Source organism: Solanum verrucosum, unplaced genomic scaffold, assembly GCF_900185275.1.
Source record: "Solanum verrucosum unplaced genomic scaffold, falcon-dt-bn FXZP01000261.1, whole genome shotgun sequence".
Classification (NCBI taxonomy): Eukaryota; Viridiplantae; Streptophyta; class Magnoliopsida; order Solanales; family Solanaceae; genus Solanum; species Solanum verrucosum.
This window is the reverse complement of record NW_026019969.1, coordinates 15,431,616-15,454,101: the sequence shown is the minus strand read 5'-3', so window position 1 is coordinate 15,454,101 and position 22,486 is coordinate 15,431,616. Positions and strand designations below refer to the sequence as shown.

General features: G+C 38.0%; 1 protein-coding gene and 3 pseudogenes across 3 annotated transcripts; all 4 read left to right on the top strand.

Annotated features, from left to right (window-relative positions):
- The first annotated feature begins 1,578 nt into the window (after window positions 1–1,578).
- LOC125815230 (pentatricopeptide repeat-containing protein At2g16880) lies at window positions 1,579–5,640 on the top strand. 2 transcript variants are annotated; one of them, XM_049494660.1, is made up of 2 exons: window positions 1,579–4,027; window positions 5,300–5,640. In XM_049494660.1, exon 1 carries the CDS (start codon window positions 1,633–1,635, stop codon window positions 3,943–3,945), a length of 2,313 nt encoding a protein of 770 aa, XP_049350617.1. In that variant the 5' UTR covers window positions 1,579–1,632; the 3' UTR covers window positions 3,946–4,027; window positions 5,300–5,640. The 2 variants fall into 2 exon arrangements, with proteins under 2 accessions (XP_049350617.1, XP_049350618.1); XM_049494661.1 differs by having other exon boundaries at window positions 1,579–4,090.
- On the top strand, window positions 5,015–7,008 carry LOC125815114 (proteasome subunit alpha type-7-like; annotated as a pseudogene).
- Window positions 7,009–8,921: 1,913 nt separating this feature from the next.
- Window positions 8,922–14,128, top strand: LOC125815257 (ribosome biogenesis protein WDR12 homolog; annotated as a pseudogene).
- Window positions 14,129–14,525: 397 nt separating this feature from the next.
- On the top strand, window positions 14,526–22,132 carry LOC125815258 (uncharacterized; annotated as a pseudogene). Its single transcript, XR_007442164.1, has 5 exons — window positions 14,526–14,950; window positions 20,534–20,810; window positions 21,097–21,313; window positions 21,513–21,613; window positions 21,732–22,132. The product of XR_007442164.1 is annotated as an uncharacterized LOC125815258 (transcript).
- Window positions 22,133–22,486: the final 354 nt, after the last annotated feature.

The window sequence follows — 22,486 nt, the reverse complement described above, 5'->3', positions numbered from 1 at the left end:
AAACTAATATTATTATGAGAAAATTAAAAGATTAAATAATAATACAAGAATCCTAATTAGTTTCAATGAATGATTAATTGTTAGAGTCCATAACCAACTCAAATTATGAAAAATTTACAAATATTATATTCTCTTTTTTAATCAAACACCCGAGGTGAGTTTTATTAACCAAAAATAAAGAAATCAAATACAAATACCAAACCCAACAGTGATTTGGAAACAATAGAAAAACAAAACAACTACTAAACCAAAAAAAGAAAAAGAAGGAAAAAGACAAAATAAAAAGAAAAGATGACAGAAAAGGCAAAAACTTGTACAAATATTATATTAATTATTAACAAATAATAACAACTACTACTACTTTTTTTTCCCCCTAATTTACGTTTTAGTGTAAAAAAATTGAAGTTCACATAGTTTATTTTATTATAAATTTGGAGTATTTTAAAAAATAGGTAAAAGACTCATAAATATTCTTTTTAAACTTTTTTGTCTAAAAATATTCTTAACCTACGGAAAAGAGATTGATTTTGAATTTCAAACGTGAATGAGAAAATAACTACCAAGATTCTGTGACTAAAAATAAGGAGAGATTTGTGAAGTGAAATAAAGAAGGGATAAATGTTGGTTTTGGGAGTTAGAATTTATGTATCCAACCTTTGGGGGTTTGGAAGTAAAATAAGGGATTCTGGAAAATTTTAGAACTGGTAGGGAATAATGAAAATTATGGAAAAAAAAGATGTGTACATAGGTAATTTATCCATTAATTTACTTCTTTTGTAAACACCTTACAAGTTGGAATTGTAGTTTGTTAGCCCAACAGGATTTGTTATTGGGCTTTAATCAATAACGTGAATGATGGGAGAGCCCAAGCCCAAGTTAAGATGAAATTGAACAAAACGCTCAATTGCAGATCGAAGACACTGCAGAGGCGACCAGTCCAAACAGGCCCACTTTATTATCGTTCCATAACTAAGCCCAAAATTTTAATAATCCTACTTGAACATTTTCCCGTATCATTTGCAAGATTGCCCATATTTTGAAGTGATCTTTAATTTTTGCCTAAAAAATCAGGATTTTTAATATCTATCTTTCACCTTTTTAAGTAATAAAAATATCTTTAATAATTTTAAAAAAATAAATTGCAAGACAAAAAATATATTCACAAGGTAAAGCGAAAAATTGCTAGGCACAAGTTATGCATTATAAAACATAATTTAGTTTTAAAATGTGATATCTTAAAAAGTTGACATAATTTCTTCTTTTTTTTAATCTTATGTATTACTTATGCCCAGTAGTAATGAACGTTTAAGACTTCTTAAGTCATAATATTCGAAAATTGAACTTAAACACAATGATTTATTTTTATATTTATCTTGCTAATTAGATAATATTTAACTTATGCCTAGAATAAATGTTTCTTTAAAAAGATTTATCTAATGAAATTAAGTCATAGTTAAATATATTTAAAATTAACACATTTTCATTAAATAAATACGATGGAAATTAAAAATTATCAAACAAAAATGAAGAAGACATGAGCAAAACCTTGAACACAGCTCACCTAAAGCAACAAAGCTGAAACCTGTGTTAAGCCCTTCTTCCCCGCAGCGCACTCTGTGTAACCCCAAAATCATGAGTTCTTCATATCCTCCATTGAAGCCCTGTCAACTAGTTCAAACAATCACCACTCTCCTCTCTTCCTCCGCCAGGTCTCTACCCAAATCCTCTCTCCAATCCTACCTCCCTCACCTCACTCCTCCCATTATTCACTCCATTCTCTCCTCTCCCACTCTCTCTTCTCGCCCTTCCACTCTCTTCTCCTTCTTCCAATGGTCTCAATCCCACATACCCTCTTTCTCCACCCACCCTCTCCCTTTCCCTTCTCTTCTCCCTCTCTTATCCTCCCTCTTATCCCATCGCAGATTCACCGTTGCAAGATCCCTTCTCCTCACTTTTATCCCTTCCGATCATCCTCAACATCTTCTCCATCGTCATCTCCTTCACCCCATTTCCAATTTCCCTCAACCCTCAACCGAATTGTTGGATACTGCTATAGGTGCTTATTGCCAATGCGGGAAACCCCATCTCGCACTTCAGATTTTCAAGAAGATGAAGCGCCTTCGACTTTCCCCTAACATCATTACTTTCAATACTTTGATTACTGCTTTGGTTAAGTACCCTTCTACTCACTCTCTATTTTTATGTAATGAGCTGTTTAATGATGCACTTAAGCTTGGTTTGTGCCCAACTACAATTACTATCAATATTTTGATTAAAGGGTATTGTTTAGCTTGCAAGTATAAGGATGCTAATCAATTGCTGGATAGAATGAGTGAGTTTGGATGTGTGCCCGATAATGTGAGTTATAATACTATATTGGATGGGTTGTGTGAGAAAGGAAGGTTGAATGAGGTTAGGGATTTGTTGTTGGATATGAAGGGTAAAGGTCTTGTGCCGAATAGGAATACATATAATATTTTGGTACATGGTTATTGTAAAATTGGGTGGTTGAAGGATGCTGCTCAGATTGTCGAGCTGATGACACAGAACAATACTTTGCCTGATGTTTGGACTTATAATATGTTGATTGGTGGTCTGTGTAACGAAGGAAGGATTGATGATGCAATTAGGATTCGGGATGAGATGGTAGGATTGAAATTGTTGCCTGATGTGAAAACTTACAACACCCTGATCAATGGGTGTCTTGATAATAAGAGAAGTTCAGAGGCCTTTGATCTGCTTGAAGAGATGAATCAGAAGGGGATCAAATGTAATGAAATTACGTATAATACATTGATTAAAGGGTATTGCAAGGAAGGAAAGATGGATAAAGCTAGAGAGGTACTTCAAAAGATGGAAGAAGGTGGTTTATGTCCAGATTGTGTTTCCTATAATACTCTGATAAGTGCATATTGTAAAGCAGGAAATCTACCAGAAGTATTGAGGATAATGAAACGAATAGGTGAAAAAGGTTTGAAAATGGATAATTTTTCTCTCAATACATTGCTTCACATTCTTTGTCAAGAAAGGAAGCTTGATGAGGCCTACGAGTTGCTCTCTGTTGCTCCTACCAGGGGCTATCTTGTTGATGCAGTAAGTTATGGTACTCTTATTACTGGCTACTTTAGATGTGCAGATACGGAAAAAGCTCTTAAGCTTTGGGATGAGATGGAAGAGAGAGAGGTAATTCCCACTATTGTCACCTACAACATCATAATTGGAGGGCTATGTAAATCGGGTAAAACTCAGCAGGCAATTGCTAAACTGAATGAACTTTTGGAGAAGGGTATAGTGCCTGATGAAATAACATATAATACTATTATTCATGGATACTGCTGGGAGGGGAACATTGAGAAAGCATTTCAATTTCACAACAAAATGGTTGAGAATTCTTTTAAGCCTGATGTATATACGTGCAACATTCTTCTTAGGGGACTTAGTAGGGAAGGCATGCTTGAAAAAGCCATTAAGCTCTTTAATACGTGGATTGATAAAGGGAAGACCACTGATGTAGTAACTTATAACACCTTGATAACAGCTCTTTGTAAAGATCAAAGACTTGATGATGCTCTGGGCCTTGTAGCTGAAATGGAAGAGAAAAATATCCAGCGTGATAAGTACACACATAATGCTATTGTTGGTGCACTTACTGATGCTGGAAGGCTTAAAGAGGCAGAAGAATTTATGATTGACAGAGAAAGACCATCTGAACAGCGGTTGCAAATGGATGACAGGGAACATGAACTCAGAGTTGATGAACTAGATTCAAGTTCAATCGCTTATTCACAGCAGATTGATGAGCTTTGTGCGGAAGGAAGATATAAGGATGCAATGCTTATCTATGCACAAGTCACTCAGAGAGGTATTGATCTACAAAAGTCCACTTATTTCACTCTGATAAAAGGACTCATCAAGAGGAGAAAAAGTATATCGAAGACAGGTTGATAGTGACCCCAAAAGTTTGGCTCTGTCTGAGTATGGTGACTTCAGTTTCTATGCCCAGTATGCAACACTGCAAGGATCCAAGGTAAAAGGTTTTCTTCTTGAACGCAGAGCACATGAACTTTTCTCTTACTTTCATTGTTTACAAGTTTGTGAAGGTCAAACAGGCTCTTAGTCAATCAACTTGATTTTTAGTAAAAAATATTCTAACCTAATCCCCTTAACTTAACTATTTATTTACTTAAGGTTGTGTCTATATGTTGTTAAATATCTTGGTTTCTGGGAAGTTCAACTGGAAGAAGAGTAAGCTTTAAACAATTTTCAGTTTATCAATAGAAACTTCAAAATATAGATATTTTTTTTTCTTGCCTTTTGCCTGGGCAATTGGTTTAGCTGAACTTTTATTATCAATCTGGGCCTAATGCTGTGTAATATAATGTACTTCTTATATGATGTGCTGGAGTGTTGGGAGAAAATGCGAATCAGTGAGGTAAATATTTACATGTGTTGAGTAATATGGATAGAAAGCAACCCAAGGGGATTCGAAAGAAAAATTGGTGTTGTTCAGAAATTGAAATGTTCATGTTAATGGATTTTGGATTTTGGTGTGATCTTCTCAATGTAAATAATGAAAGTAGCATGCTTGATTTTATAGACTCAGTACCTGAGTAGGTGCTTGTATAGGTGGAACCTTCTCTTTTTGTTTTTGCGCAGGAAGGTTTCAGACATGTAATTCCCTGTCACCATCTTAGTGCCTGTTTTCTCATTTTAATAGAATGACATATTTACCTGTTAAAAAGAAATATTTGCATTGTCATTGATGTCAATGTCGAGCTTTATATTTGGATTGTGGTTTTTCCCCTCGAGGGTGGGTCGGGCTAGGGAGATTGACAAAACAATCTATACAATGGATATAAAATTGAGGCCCCACGGAGCAGCTTAAAAAAGCTTTTCAGGAAAGATATTAATTTGGTCACGTAAGGAGCCTGAACCAAGTGGATGTAAGACTATTCTGACATATTCTGTGTGCTATGTCCTAACTATCCCTTCCTCGAGAATGAACTGTCTCAAAATGACAACTTCCATGAGGTAATACAGACTAGGACAAAAGGGTGTCTCTTCTCTGGTGGTTGAAGATTAGGAGTTTGAGCACTTGTAATCCTTTTGTCATATGTATAACTAGGTTATCTGTTTACTTTATTTGTTAGGTGATGTGTTCAGTCAAATACGTTACACCTAAGTTTACTTTAATCACCCTCGTTTAGTGTTCTCAGTGATTAGATATTGTTGTTGCATTTTATTTAGTTGTCCACCTGCTTTGAAACTCTAAGCTAATTAATCTTTTTCGTGTTTGCAGGCCAGTAAGAAAGATAGTAAATCTAGATGATCACATTGCATTGGCGTGTGCTGGGCTGAAAGCAGATGCATGAGTGCTTGTGAATAAGGCATGCATTGAGTGTCAGAGTCATAGGCTTACGGTTGAAGATCCTGTTACCGTTGAGTACATAACTCGTTACATTGCTGGTCTTCAGCAAAAGTACACTCAAAGTGGTGGGGTGAGGCCATTTGGTCTATCCACCTTGATCATTGGTTTTGACCCACACACAGGTATCCCCCCACTTTACCAAACAGATCCATCGGGTACATTCTCAGCCCGGAAAGCCAATGCGACTGGTAGAAACTCTAACTCTACTCGGGAGTTCTTGGAGAAGAATTATTACGAAGCATCTGGCCAGGAAACTGTGAAACTAGCCATACATGCTTTGCTTGAAGTAAGTGGCCTCTGTTTATAGTTGTTGTCAAGCATTTTTGTTACACATTTTCCTTTCACAACATCATAAATAATGTGAGTTTCAGTTGCATGTTAAAATCTGGGCCTTATATTGTCTTGCTTCTCTTAAAATATCTGTGTTAACTTGAGTTGCTCTTCATCGTCCTATTTTTAGATTTTCAGAACATAAGGGATCATTCAGTTATTAAACTCTTCCTTCCTTCCTAGTTCAATCAATCATCTATGTTCAGTTCCAAGATAGTTGGTAATATGAACTCTTTTATCCTTCCTGAGCTATGCAGGCGCATTTACAAGGTAATATTTGTGAAGTTACAAGGGAGGAAGTGAAGTTTATTTTTCCCTAGGAAAGATGTTAAAACATATTGAGAAGTGAGGATGAAAAGTAGTAGCTGCATTTTCTGCTTAGGGAATGAGCTTATTTTATTTCCAGAAATCCAAATCCTTCAAAATTAGTGCTCTAAATGTTTGTTCTGTTTTTAAAAAAAGTGCTGTAGGAGAATGGATTAGTCGGGTGCGTGCAAATTGGCGTAGATACCACAGTTATTTAGGAGTGGCCAATTGAATACCGCAGACATTTGAAAAATGTCTTCCTATGAATTCCACATATGTCAAAACCCCTCTTTCCATGGCAAACTTTGGGCTTTCTTAAACTGCCTCAAGAACTTATGAATTATGACTTGCTCATTCACGGGAAGTAATTACCTCTTCGTTGTAAGAGGTGACTTGACTTGCATTTTAGATCATTTATTTCTGACGTACATATGCACTCACACATGCTAAGTTATCAACTGTGATTTGAATGCTGCTCTTTATGATTAAAGTTGTTGACTAAATTATATTGTTTAAGCGGATTGAAATATATGACAGCTTCCGTTTGAGATTTCTGTGTTGGTATTTAGGGAACAAATGCATGCATCCAACTAGACCTTCAGCAAAAATGGAAAGAGCATAGTTGGATGTGAGCATTTGTTTTTGCTGTAGTGATTTTTAAACAGTGTTTCCATACGAATCAGGTTGTTGAAAGTGGTGGAAAAAACATAGAAGTTGCTGTGATGACAAAAGAGCATGGGCTTAATCAACTTGAGGAAGCTTGACATTGATGCCATTGTTGCTGAGATCGAAACAGAGAAAGCTGCTGCTGAAGCAGCACAAAAAGGCTCCGCCGAAAGAAACCTAGTTCTGCTGAAATTCATTCTTAACTATCCCTGAATCCTTTCTTTTTTTGGATCAAGTTAAGTGCAGTGTTCCTTGAATTTTAAGATTTTGGTCTGTCTAATATTGGTACCTACGTTAAAATTGTTTTATGAGACTAAAGAAGTCATGCTCCCGCGATCTCTGCCTTATTTGTATGTTGCTTGATATTTTAAAGATAATACATTCCTGTTTTATCTTTTAAGATTGATTGTTGAAACCTATTATATTTAGTATCTTTGTGTGTGTGTAGGAGCAAATAGATGATTTATCTAGGTGAATTGATGAAAATTATTGTTGAAACCCTGTAAATCTAATTGCCAGTAGGCAGTAGTGGTGCCTTGATATAGCTAATAAATGATTTTCGCAGGTATAATTTTATATCTTTGTATGTATTGTTTTCTTTCCTTGAGAATATTTGTTGTATGAAAGTGGTAGAGAGCATGTTGTTCTAATCCCATATAGTGAGAAAATTTGTTCCACATTTGTGAAATAGTGGGTTGGGTAGAAAAATTAGAAGCTATTGCAATGTGCAGAAATTAAGGAAGACGGGAGTGTGTACAATTTATGCTGGATCTCAACAGAAAAGCTTTCTTTCTTTAGCCATTTCTAAGTTTAAATTCATGTTTAGCATCGCGCTACAGGTTTTATACGTGAGCTGAAAAGGCATAAATATGAGCCAACTAGCACAACACTACTGTCTACTGAAGATTCATTCGACTCTCTTCTCCTCTCCTCTTCCTTTGCACAATAAGCATCTTCGACGGATCTCTGTGAGGTCATTTTAATTTCCAAGGAAAATACTTTCTATTAACTTATCATTAGAATGTGTTTCAGTCTCTTTCTTCATTCAATTAAGGAATTCATGTCTCAAGAAATTAAATCCTTTAGCAATTTTTCTATTGTTTCTCTCTCTGCTACTTTTTTTTTCAAATTAATCTTATACGAAGAACCTTAATCTCAACGATTTAAAATAAAATTCACGAGGAAAGAAAATATAAGTCATAATTTTATTGAACCGGGGATAAAATGAAGCGTATTATTGCTACTAATGACTTGAATATGCTAAACTTTATTATAAGAAGAAAAAAATTATTACCCGTTAGATCCAAAGTTTATACTCCAACAACTTTCATTGAACGAAATTTGTTTAATTTTTCAGAAATTGAAATTTATAAAATGATAGATTTGTAATTTTTTTTAAATAGATCAATTTATTATTTTATTCATTTTATTTTATGTAAAGAAATTTGAGTAAATTAAATAAAATCCGCACTGATTAGCATATTCAAGTGTAGATTCAAGTCATTAACAACAATTATATGCTTAATTTTATCCTCATTGAATAAGATTAGGACTTATATCTTCTTTCCTCATTAATTTTATTTTGAATCGTTGATGTTATTGTTCTTTTCATAAGAGTAGTTTGAAGTAAAAAGGGCAGGATAGCAAAACAACCTAAAAAATGGGTTAAAGATTTAATTTCACGAAGATTTCCGTTAATATAAACCTAAACTATTTATATTTAAAAAATGGACAAAGACCAAACTTGACAAGTCTTTGAATACTTAAAATGACTAAAATCGATAAGTTTATAGTTAAGGGACTAATACTAGTAAGTATATAGTTAAAGAACCAAAACTGATAAGTTTTTGAATAGTTAAAAGACTAAATTTGTTAAATACTACTCCTTTCATTTCAAAAAGAGTGGTCTGGTTTGACTTGACACAAAATTTAAGAAATTAAAGAAGACTTTTGAATCTAGTGATCTTAAATTAAAGTTTGTTAAATGTACAAAATTGCCCTTAATCTTGTGGTCTTAAACATGCCAAGTGAAAAGTAAAAAGAAAAGGAGGTCATTTTTTGTGAAACGGAGGGCTATATAATTAAGGGACCATTCCTCCGCCAACTTCCATAAACATACAACGCCTTAAACCCTGCGAATTTGGCTGTGAACATCTTCCTCATACTCTCTAAAACAGTATAGTATTATTTTATGGCGGAAATGGATATTAATGGGCAAGTCGAAGAGGCTGCAAGGCTGTCCGGTTCGTAACGAAGTTGAAACCCCCATTTAAGACCCCGCCTACTTCCATTGCTATTCCCTCCAACCTCACCCGATTGGGCCTCTCTTCCATAGTCAACAACCTCCTTAAAGCTGGTAACTTTTAGTTCTAACAGATTCTGCCTATTATTAGTTTTCTTATTTTTTTTAAGTGGAATTTAGATCATATAGCTAAGCTGAACTAGTTTGTGCCTTAGGCGTAGTTGATTGATTGGTTGTGTTTGTGTACCTGTGTTATAACTTTGAATTGGTGTGAAAATGGTTCGCCTTTTGTCGTAGGTAAATAATTATAATTATAAAGGATATGGTCGTTCACACTGAAGTAGATTTTTGTGGGAAATGATGAACTCATGCTAATTGTCAATTTGTCTTAATTGACTAGCTTACCTCACTTGACTAGTAGAATAGATTGTTAGTTGTGGTCCGAGAGCTTTGTTATTATGGGTTAATGGTGTCATAAATGAGTTATTTTATCCTTAGAAATGACTATCAAAATGTTATTTTGTCTAAATTTGAGTCAGGGATAAAAGAGTCAGGGTTTATATTTAACTAACTAAAAGGAACTGTTCTCACCAATTCTGCTATTTGTGTTTTTACTAGTATGCTTATCTGTTTTTCATTTGATTGTTATTAGGAAAGGATGATTGGAATCCTGAGCCTTTAGATTTTCTCATTGATGGAGAACTGGTCCGCATGTCACTTGAAGAGTTTCTCCTTGCCAAGGGCATTTCAGCTGTAAGTCTCTTTCCTGATATCACTACTTGGCTGCTAGAGTGAACAGTTATGTCTCTTCAGACCAACTCAAAAATAAAAGGTACTCATGGAGAACTGTTTTGTATATCTTATACAGGAGAAAATATTAGAGATTGAGTACATTAGAGCTGTGGCTCCAAGAAAACAAGAAGAACCATCTTTGCATGACGACTGGGTCAGTGCAGTTGATGGTTCTAATTCTAAGTAAGCATGAGTGTGAAATTTGTTTTTCAAGAACCTTCAGTGCGATCGTTGTAATCTTTTCCGCCTTGTGTATCTTTCTTTGTTTGATATATTTAAGACTTGGTGTGTGTATGCTTCGCTTCTAAAGGAACTTCTGTACTAAAAGAGAATATTGGCTTATCCCGAAAAAAAATAGTGAGCCTCATAATATAACTTAATGGACGGTTCATGTCTTTGGCTATTGCATCTCTGTACCTTATGCGTTGTGCATTCACTTCACTCATAGATATATGTACCTTATGCGTTGTGCATTCACTTCTCTCATAGATATCTGCTACACACTAGATTACTGAGGACAATGTTTTTTTTTACGACAAGGGAAACTCGCAGCCGCTACCCAAACAGGATAAAACCCCCGCTCCAATGCAATAGCTCGCAAACCACATAGGAGAGGTAACCCGCACTAGGCAAACCTGGTGCGACGAGCTCGACCCAGAAGGCAAACCCCTTGCTTTCATTGGTAAGGGGTTTCGAACTTGAGACCTCCAACATGGAAGTCCCAAGCCCAAACCACTAGGCCACCCCGAAGGGTATTACCGCGAACAATGTTGTTGATATTATTACATTGTACTGCTTTTGTTCCAAATGTTTTTGAGTTAAATTTCATCCTCCGTGTGCTTTCCCCCCCTAAAATATGGGATGGTGACAGTTAGATGTAATAATCGTCTTCTTTCCATACAATGAACTATTGCCTTAACTGACAAGATGTGCATATTTGTGATCTGTCAGGTTTGTTTTGACTGGATGTTATGATGGCTAAGAAGGTAATCCGTTGATTGTATATTCTTTGCTAGTTGCATTTTTTGGTTCAGAACTCGGCTTTATTTGTTTTTTTTGTTATTACATCAACCTAACATTTGATAGTGCTAATCAGAATATGGAAGGCTGCCGGATCTTGTACACATCTATTGGAGGGCCATACCGGGGCAGTTACTTCTGTTTGTGTTGTCAACCCAAGAGGTATCAGAGGGAGATAGTTTTGCCTCAGTTGCTCGTTTTCTAGCATTATGCTTTACCGTCTACTGCCATTTTCATTTATCTGTGACACCAAAAGTTCATAGGTATCAGAGGGAGATAGTTTCTCCCCAGTTGCTTGTTTTCTAGCATTATGCTTTACCATCTGCTGCCATTGTCATTTATATGTTCATACTCCCACATCACCTGTTTTTGATATTTGTTGTTTGAATAATATTTCTTGTTGATATCCATTCGATTAACTAGCTTTGCACTGCTGAAAATACACTGGATACCAAAACTTGTACCAGCATGACAATCATGTGGACATATAGTTTGAATTTCTCCTGGATGCTTACTTCTCCGTGTTTCATTTCTTCTGTAATTCTGTCTGTGTTTATCAGATTTATACCTTTTATTTTCTTAAGTGGCTCAAGATGGTGCTGATCAAATAGTAGCTACGGCTTCCAAGGATAGGACACTGCAGCTCTGGAAGGTAACATGATGTGCCTGCACTACTTATAACTCTGTGCCTAATTCGTGATCTTCCTCTAATTAGTAATTGTTTGGCTTAAAAGTTTGATGCAGATGAGCCTTCAGATCAGATAAAGAGGATTAAAGCCTATAAAATTTTACATGGACATAATGCTTCTGTTCAAAGTGTTGCAGCAAATCCTGTTGGAGATATGGTTGTGCATCTCTTCACTTAATTGATCATTTGAAGCTTTTTAATTATGTAATTGATTATAAGAAGTTTACTGACTCCTTGTTTTTGTTGTGTTGGACAGGTGTGTTCAGGGTCCTGGGATTGCCAAATAGCTCTGTGGCAAGCAAGTGGCTCAGATACATGTGATGTAGTTTCAGTCAAGAAAAGGAAGAAGGATGCCGAAGAGGATGATCCTCAAGCAGAAGTATGACCACATTTCTTCTAACTTGTCTAGGCTAAAGATAGAAAAGCACATCTATTTCATGCCACAGTGTTAGAAATCCATGACGTGTTTAATAAGGATAATGTGTCTGTTCTAACTTCTACCTTATCCGAAAAGAAGGGTAATGTGTCTGTTCCTAAAACCAGTGAAAAAGAAGGAAAGAACAGTTTATGGCTGTTGTTACTATTTGATTTCGAAAACTTTCCAGCGCAAGGCATACACGTAATAAAATAATCTACTTTTATTTTTGGCAAAACCTCTTCTTCCCTGAACCCTACTTTGAATCCTTCTCCATCCTACCTCTCATATGCCATACCCATCCAATTGTCCCACCGTTCTTCCTGCAGTTCCTCCAACTTTGTGTTGCTACTCCCTCCATTTTAAATTATGCGACATAGTTTGAGCCAACACGGAATTTTTAAGAATAAAATGAAGATTTTTGGTACTGTGGTCTAAAATATGCCATAACATATGTGTGGCTGTAAAGATTTTGAAACTGGAGCTTGAAGGAGTAATTATTCTTCTTCCTTCCCCCTACCTGTCATCCATATATATCCCATAGATTCCCCCCTTTTGTTCCTTATCTACCACCTTTGTTGCAATTATATTCTTCTTTTCAAATTTGTTTCAGCAACAATTTTGTGCCAGTCCAACGTGTCTCTGACTTTCTATGTTGTATCTCATTGACAATTGATATTGATTAGAAAAATCTTTTGTCCCTTTTGATGAAAGACAAACAACCTTCTGATTTCCTTAAATGACAATGTTCATCAATGCAACTGAAGGACCAAACTAATGTTGAAATATGTCGGTCTTTGGCTCACTCTGAGTTGCTTGATCTTTGTTTTCTCTCTCTCTCTCTCTCTCTCTCTCTCTTCCTTTTTTATTGTTTTTTCTCTTCTTTTTAAAAGATTTTTTAATGATTGTTACCCTAATCTTGTAAATAATTTTCTATCACATCTTATGCTCACAGGAGGAGGCTAAATCTACACTTGTAGGACATACACAATGTGTGTCTACCGTGGTATGGCTACAAGATGAAGCAATCTGTTCATCATCATGGGATCACTCTATTAGAAGATGGGATGTTGAGATGAGCAAGGATTCATTGAACCTGGTGACATGCCATCTCTTTTCTTCTGTTCTTCCAGTCACATTTTAACTGTCATGTACATGTATTCCTAAACTTACATACATATGGATTGGAGGGGGAGAAATAAATATCAACTTGCAGAATATGAAATTATGAAAAATTTGTGGAAGTTTTAGCACTCATATATGCCAATCCCAGTGATATTCCTTTCATTTTTTGTCAGAGATAACATCTCTCTTCAGCAATTAACAATCATATTTTTAAAAATTACACCATCTTGAAGAAGAAGATACCTCTCCATCATGACAAGTAGCTGGGTTTGAACTTTTGTAATACCAAGATGTATAGTTCTTTTTTAAGTCTATTCTGTTGAGAGCTTGAAACTATATTTTCCTAGAAGTATGGATAATGATCACCTTCCTCTTCAACAGTATTGCGACAAAGTCATTAGTTGCCTTGATGTTGGAGGTGAAGGTTCTGCCCTCATTACTGCTGGTGGTTCTGACCCCATTCTTAGGATATGGCATCCTCGCAAACCAGATTTCTTTCTTTTTCTGTCCAACTTGCAGAAGAACTTTTTAACATCCACTTGAACTTAAATTCCTTGTCTCTATGTGCTTAAATATCTTTTGTCTGTGTTTATTGCCCAAGTAACTGATGACCTTACATCACACATTGATATATACTCTTTCATTTACCACTTAACAGGTACTTCGGCTCCTGTCTATCAGTTCTCATCACACAGTTCTTGGATATCTACCTGCAAGTGGCATGAAAAGTCACGGTTTCACTTGCTTTCTGCATCGTATGACGGGAAAGTAATGTTATGGGACTTGAGAACTGCGGTTAGTTCTACACTTTTAACGTCTCTATTATTACTATTAAGACTTTATATAAACACTTACATTTTCTGTTCCTGGGTAAAACAATTTGTATTGCAGTGGCCCCTTGCTGTCATTGACACTCACAATGACAAGGTACTAAATTTTGCCTTCTAAGATTTGGTTTAAGAGTATTTGTTCTATTACATTAGCATTTCCTAAACATCAGGTTGTCAATACAGGTACTGTGTGCGGATTGGTGGAAAGGTGAAAGTGTAGTCAGTGGTGGGGCTGACTCGAAACTTTGCATCTCTTTTGATGTTTGTGTGTTGTGATGTAGAGGTAAATTACTCTCTTTTTGGTGTAGAATTTTGAGACCAATTATCTTTCATCACTTAGTTCGGTGGAGTAGACTAGGTGTTTGAAAAAGGATTAGAACTCATGATACATTTGATTTTTATCTGTATCAGAGTTCTGATAGTTGATATAGGACAAGGTAATACATACTCGCAGCCTGATGGTTGATGTGTTTTACTAACCAACCTATTTGAAGCACTCGATCCCTTGATTGAAATAATGGTAGCTGTGACAATTGTTCACTTGGCTAAGTTTCATTTCGAACTATTGATAATTTTAAAATACTTTTTAGTTGATTGACTATTCTTAAATACACATTGATATGCAATATCAATCGATCTCAAACTCTTGTTAAAAGTGCTTATTTTTAACCCTACTGTGAACATAAGGTGTCCTTTTGTCACATCGTTTTCTCTAGAACTCTCTCTCAAAAGAAGTAGTACACATAAGTCATACTAATATACATTGATTTGAGACGCACCTTTTTTGGAAGAGAAGAGAAAAGAAAGTTGGTCACGAGGAGAAAGTGAGTTGTGTTGACAAGGAATTAAATTAAAAATGGAGAAAAATGAAGTGATGAAGATGAAAAGTAGTGAGAGTCAGGTGATGGACGGTTCAGATATAATGAAGTTAGTTGGAAATGAGGCTGTGTTTAGTAACTTTGTAGATCATAAGTTTCAAGAACTTGACATAGACAAAGACGGTAAGCTTTCAGTTAAGGAGTTACAACCTGCTGTTGCTGATATTGGTGTTGCCCTTGGTTTACCTCCTCAAGGTTCTTCCCCTGAATCTGATCATATCTACTCTGAGGTACTTCTATTTCTCACTTCAAAAATACCATAAAAACTTGTCTACACCCTATGTTTGTTAGTATTAAATAAATGTATTAGGTTACTTTATCCATCAAAACTTAAATAAATACAAAGAAATAAACTAGAATTAACATTTTTTTTTTGTTTCTGTTGAATTTTGAACCATGATCTCTCGTAATTTTCACCCACTTCATTGATGTTGTTACATATTTTTAAACAAATCTACACATGTATTTGGTTAATTATGGGTTGAAATAGTAAATGCATATTGCAAATGGTACTGGTATGGGGTGGTAAGAGGCCAGATATTTAATGATTACAGAGTGCTTGAGATGAGACAGCAACTCAACTGGACTCTTGTGTCTGGACTGTTTGTTTATTCTCTTGGTTTTTTATTCAAGGGTTCAAGTTTATATGTGATCTCATTTGTTTGACTATCAAGTTTCAAAGTCATGATATGGATGCGGTTCCATTTGCACGCACTAAAGTATTTTTAAGGCATAATACATAGATAGATATTTTAATTTGGCCAAAATTATCAAATAAACACTTTTAATTTTGAAAATGCACATTTTTTAACTTAATTTAAGTTGGCCTTTAAATACCACACAACTTTGAGAATGCACTTCTAGAATGCAGCCCCTTGAAGGTGTCTAGATGTGTATTTTCAAAGTTAAGGTGTTATTGAGAGGCAGCTATGTCAAGTTGAAGTGTTTAAAAAAAAATTTACACCATCTATAGATAACTTAAAATCCTAGTTGAAAATCTTAATTCTTCAAAATAATTATGTATATATTTTGATGAACTTTTGGGGGTCTTGGCATTTAAGTTGTTCTGTCTGTACTGTTTTTTGTCCCCCTCCTTTTTCCTTATCCATTTGGAATCACTATTGAAGAAGTGATCGAGATTGCCTAGAAATGTGTAATGACCCTCATGGTCATTTCTGCATCTTGCCTTCTGTGTGTCGTTTAGAGCGTTCCTGTAGCGATCCCAAGTCATTTATGACTTGTTGGGACTGACAGTTCGGTCACCTGGTCGTTCGTTTGATTATGGTGCGAGTTTTAGTGTTTTGGAGCTTATGAACCTTCAACGATCATTTTCGATAAAAAGTTCAAGAAGACGACCTCAGAATAGAATTCTGACGGTTTCATCAGCTCTAGAATGACCAAATTGTGCTAGTAGCATAGTTGGCATGAGTATCGAGGCCTTCGATGCGAGTTTGGATCATTAGGCGTTTCAGCCTTTGAAATTTGGCCTAAGGTTGACTTTGGTCAACATTCTTGGAAAACGCGCTCGGATGAAAATTCCGCCAGCGCGGTTAGCTCCGGAATGTTGAGTTTGGTCTAAAACGACCTTTCGTTTGACTCCCGACGCCTTCGGACTCATTCCGTTCCCCTCGGTGGATTTTGGTTAAAATGACTTTTGAAAGTGGGACCCACTTTTTATCGAGATGACCTCTGATGGAAATTTCGACTGCGCCGTTGAGTCCGGAATGTCGAATTTAGTAGGGTAGCATATTTGTTTTATTTTTATCGGGTATCGAACGAATTCGAGCACCCAGTCGGAGACTTTGAAGAATTTAGCCAAAGCTGAGATCTGGTGCAGCTCTTTAGCGACCAGAGTTTGGGCCTTTAACGACCAGCTTTTGGGTTTTTAGCGACCAGTTTCGCCCTTTATAAAACCCCAACTTAGCTTTATTTCTCATTTTCTTTAAAGTGCGATAACTTGAGCTTTGGATCTCCAATCTGGGCGATTCAAAAGGCAAAGTTGTGAGATTTTTCGAGGACAACTTGTTGGTGAGCTTGGAGTCTGATTTGGGATCCCCGTTCGAGGTAAATTTCACAAAATACCTGCTGCCACAACCCTTTTTTTGTGAGCTTGATTTTGGGATTTTTGAGACTTGTTTTCTCATCCATTTTAGGTCCGATTTCAGCGATTCTTCGAGTCATGATGACACCTACTATAACCCACCAGTAGTAAGCCAACCCGTAACTCGGAACAACAAGTAATGGGTCTGAGGGTAGAAACTAAACAAGAGTAGGCAAAATTTAAGATAACAATATAAACAGGTGAAAGCAACCCAAAACATAAATACAAATAAAGATCCCTCCCAGAACCTGGAAGTCACTAGCACAAAGCTACTGACAAAACTGGACTGTCTCGAAAGGTAAAAGACAAGTCTATATATACAGATGGAGACTGAAATAGTACAAAACGCCGTGTGCTCACCCCCTTCTCCGGATCAGACTACTCCAAATTGGATCAATGATCGCCACTGGTGCTCGGACCTGCATTATGAAACAGATGCAGAGTGTAGCATGAGTACCAAAACAGCAGGTACCCAATAGGCATCATAGGCCGACTGAACTTGAAAAGTAAAGGCTATTATGAAAAGAAGGAATAGCACAAATAGAAGTCAAGAACAGAAATCTAAGTAACGATGGAATGCACACGAGTGTAAAAAGAACTAACTAAAGTAATCTATAAGCTAACTACACCTAACTGGGCCTCTATAAGCCCAGAAGGTACCCTACTAACTCAACATTCTGGAGCTAACCGCGCTAACGAAATTTTCATCCGAGCGCGTTTTCCAAGAATGTTGACCAAAGTCAACCCTAGGGCCAAATTTCAAAGGCTAAAACGCCTAATGATCCAAACTCGCATTGAAGGCCTCGATACTCGTGCCAACTATGCTACTGTCCTAATTTGGCCATTTCAGAGCTGATGGAACCGTCAAAATTCTATTCTGAGGTCTTCTTCTTGAACTTTCGATTGAAAATGATCGTTGAAGGTTCATAAGCTCCAAAACACTAAAACTCGCACCATAACCAAACGAACGACTAGATGACCGAATTGTCAGTCCCAACAAGTCATAAATGACTTGGGGTTGCTACAAGAACGCTCTAAACGACACACAGAAGGTAAGATGCAGAAATGACCAGTAGGGTCATTACAATATCCACTACTAAAAAGGACTTTCGTCCGTGAAAGAAAGGATAAGGATATACCTGAGGGCTCAAATAAGCTGGGGAATTGCTCCCGCATCTCCTGCTCGGTCTCCCAGGTAGCCTCCTCGACTGGACGATGCCTCCAATGGACCTTAACAACAGGAATAACTCTCGACCGCAACTGCCTAACATCTCTGGCTAGAATGGCAACCAACTCCTCTATAAAGGTCAGACGATCATCCAACTCAACTGAATCATACTGGAGCACATGAGACTCATCTGGAACATACCGGCGCAGCATCGAAACATGGAAAACTGGGTGGATAGCCGATAGTGCTGGAGGTAAAGCTAACTCATAGGCAACCTCGTCAACTGCTCTCAAAATCTCAAAAGGGTCTATATACCTGGGGCTAAGCTTGCCTCGTCTCCCGAATCTCATCACGCCCTTCATGGGCGATACTCGGAGAAATACCCGATCGCCAACTGCAAACCTCAACGGCCGACGCCTATGATCCGCGTAACTCTGATGTTTACTCTGAGTCATTCTAAGCCTATCCTGAATCACCCATACCTGATCCAAGGCCTCCTGAAGCAAATCTGTACCACGCGGCCTAAGCTCTGTAGACTTAAACCAACCAACTGGAGAGCAACAACGCCTACCATATAAGGCCTCAAATGGGGCCATCTGAATACTAGAGTGGTAGCTGTTGTTGTACGCAAACTCCGCCAAAGGCAAGAACTGGTCCCACTGACCTCCAAAATCCATAACACAGGCCCGCAACATATCCTCCGATTGGCTATCCGTCTGTGGGTGAAAAGTTGTGCTAAGGTGGACACGGGTGCCCAACTCCCCTGAAAAGCCCTCCAAAAGCTGGAAGTGAACTGTGAACCCCAATTTGAAATGATAGAAATAGGCACGCCATGAAGACGAACCACCTCCCTAATGTAGATATGAGCCAACCTCTCGGCACTGAAAGTAGTATGAACAGGAAGGAAGTGTGTTGACTTGGTCAATCGATCCACGATGACCTAAATGCTGTCAACACCTCTAGAAGTCCGAGGCAACCCCACAATGAAGTCCATAGTGATACATTCCCACTTCTACTCCGGAATGGGTAATCTCTGGAACTCGCCACCAGGGACCCAGGATGAAATAATACTGTAGCAGGCTGGTGGCATAATAAAAGTGTACCTGTGATGACATCGTCAGATGCCTCGGCCGCCGCCCTCGCTGGGGCTGCTTAGAAATGGCCCTGAGCACCTCTGCCCGGTGCGTTCGATCTACCACCTGACCTGCCTCCCCGATCTCCACCTCTGGTACCCTATTGGCTATCCCGACGGTCCCGGTCCTGACCAACACCTCTAGCTGGAGGGGGCACTGCTGAAATTGGTCTAGGTGCAAGGGGAGCTGGTACAATCGCCCCTCTCCCTCGCCGTGGGAACCCTCTGGACCAATAGTCAAGAGCACCGCAATCAAAACACCCTGAAGTTGAACGCCCTGAAGTAACTCGACCGCGGTAGGAAAGGAGGGAATCTGATCCCCTGGAACTCTGGCCCGTACTAGGACCACTCTGTTGATGCTGGCCTCCCTCAGAAGCAGGTAATGCCGCCTGAACAGGCCGACTGGACTGGCCCTGCTGGAACCTCTGGCGAGGCCTATCATAGGAGTCTTTCCCTCTAGTCTGGGACCTGTTGTACCTGCCCTGGTAGCGTGACCTCTTATCGCTGCTTCCTTGGGCCTCACGATGAATAAGCTCCATAGATCGGGCATGGTCGACCACATCAAGAAATGAACGACTGGCCGAAACCAAATGCTCTGTGTCTACCCTCAGACGGTACTGCAACCCACGTATAAAACAACGAACTCTCTCCTCCTCCGTGGGCAGGATCATGGTAGCATGTCGAGACAACTCATGAAACCTCGCCTCGTACTCTAAGACGGTCATAGGGCTCTGCTCCAATCTGGAGAACTGATCACGAAGCCTATCCCTGATGCTCTGTGGAATGAACCGGGCCAAGAAAGCCTCTGAGAACTCACGCCAAGATATAGGAGGCGATTCTGCTGGCTTGGACTCTCGATACGAGCGTCACCACTGCCTGGCTGGCCCACGAAACTGATGAGCGGTGAAGTCGGCTCCTCTCGACTCCAAGAGGCCTAATGACTGTAACTGCTCCTGGCAAGTGAGCTGGAACTCGTGGGCGTCCTCCCCAATCGCCCCTGAGAATATCGGCGGTGCCAACCTCTGGAATACCCCGAGCATCTTCTGCTCGCGCAGTGGCATCTCCCTGTCCTTTAAGTATGGCAGGGCGACCACATGAACTGGTGGCGGCTGAACCTCCAGTGCCGCGGGGTTATAGTAGGTGCCATCATGACTCGAGGAATCGGGTCGTGACAAAATGTTCTTCTTTTTTTTTAACTCTTAATTTTTGAACCTGCCGACAATGATGATATGGAAAAAAAAATTTGGTTGATTCTAATTTTTAAAGATTGTTCTCAGAGGTAGCATTCATACTTTTTATGGACGGTTACCTGTAAAAGTTCTTTACATTGTCAGTGTATAGAAGTTAAATTCTTCTCTAAATTGGGAAATATTTTGTCACCCCTTTTTATTAGTGAACTTGTTGTGACTTAGGTTCTTCAAGAATTCACACATGGAAAGCAAGAGAAAGTAAGCAAGACGGAGTTTAAAGAAGTTCTTTCAGATATTTTACTAGGCATGGCTGCTGGTCTAAAGTGAGATCCTATTGTACTCCTTCGTATGGATGGTTAAAAGTCCTGCATTTGAACCAGAGATGCTTTCCCTGTACTCTGAGTTAGAATTGCCTGATGGATCCCTCAAAGATTACATCATCAAGGCTTTTGAGAAGCTTACGGTTGATCAAGGGATGCCTCCTGCATCAGACTCATGTGTAGTTCATTTATTCTCTTTAACGGCTTCACATTCATGTCTAGCTAGAAATTTTACACTATAAGATTACATAAATTTGGTTACTTGCAAAACATGACAAATTAACAGTTACAAGTAAAGTCTTTTAAACTGTCAGTGTATATAGAGGCTAATATGTGATTGCTCACTGATTCATAAATTTTGTTGCTTACTATCCCTGTGTAACTTCTTTGTTACACATTTATATTTATGATGAGTTCTTTGCTAATTATTAGAGCATAGTACTTTGTTATTATCTTGATCTGTAGGTAATGAGTAATGTTGTGGAGCCAGTAGTTGAATCCTGCATTGGAGCAACTAACGAGCAACCTGTTACACGAGACATTTTTGGCTGAATTTAAGAAAGTTGCAGAGAGTGCTGCTCAACGTCTCAAGGAGCAGCCAGTCATTGTTGCTCACAGCGAGAACACATTTGATGGAAGTGGAATTAAAAGACTATTGTCTAACAAGTTTGAATTGGATAAGGTATGTACACATCACCCGTGGTGTTGTCTTCTGGACCTAATAATATATAGTAACATATCATACTACAAGAAATGAAACTTTCTTAGGGACTAATGTCATACAAGAAGTGGAAAAGTCGCGACAAGAGACTTTTCCTAGTGGCCGGAGGGTCATCATACTTTTGCATCTCTTTTTATTTGGTTGTTTATCTATGGTGCAGACGCTGGATTCTGCCTTAAAGACTATACCCAGAGATTGCCATGGGAAAATGTCAAAGGAATACCTACGAGTTGCACTTGATGTTCTTGCACCATCAGCTGGGTGCTGTTGACCATTAATTTTCAAGTTACTAGTCTTATCAGTGTGTAGAAGTTAAACTTGTCAACTAATAGATCACATTTTTGCTTAATTAAAAGCTGGCCTTGTGTATGATATAGTTGTATCCCCCGTGTTTGCAGATGGATAAGGTCATACAAGAAGTCTCTGTAAGATGTTGGATGCCGATGATGGGAAGATGGTTAAAGAGGAAGAGTTCAAGAAGTTGTTGACTGAAATACTGGGCAGCATGATGCTGCAATTAGAAGGGAATCCAGTTTCGGTGTCCACAAACTCTGTTGTGCACGAGCCTCTTGCTTCTTCCTCTATGCTCTTGCAGCCTCCATCTATTTCTGAGATGTAACTGATCCTATGAAACTAGAGAAAAAAAGAATAACAGGGGATGTATGATGTAAATTTCTGTTAAAATTAAAGGCTGAGAGATACTGCCTTAATAATACAGCATCCATTTCAGCAATTAATAGTGTCATATTACTTGAATTAAATCAGTGTCTGTTTAAATAACTTAACCATCAACTATGACTAGTGTAATTTAGTGAGTGTAAGTAAACCATATTCAAATAAACTCGTGAGCATAGACTATCATCATATTTACTAGTTCCTTTGTCCCGATTTATGTGAAAGATTTTATTGGACATAGAGTTCAAGAGAAATTATAACTTTTAAAACTTGTGGTTTAAAATAAATCATAGAGACTCAATATTGTTGGTAACGAACGTTTGTATCAAATAGGTTCCATCATGTTGCAGCACATCTGTCCCCCCATCCTCACGCTCATTGCTGACTTTGGTTACTTCCTTCATTTGGGTTTTGACAGATTTCTCCTCCTGTATGTTTATAAGAGCAAATACATGACGT

Bases quoted from the DNA above. Each gene is read 5' to 3' on its own strand.
- LOC125815230 (XM_049494660.1), top strand. From the start codon at position 1,633: ATGAGTTCTTCATATCCTCCATTGAAGCCCTGTCAACTAGTTCAAACA.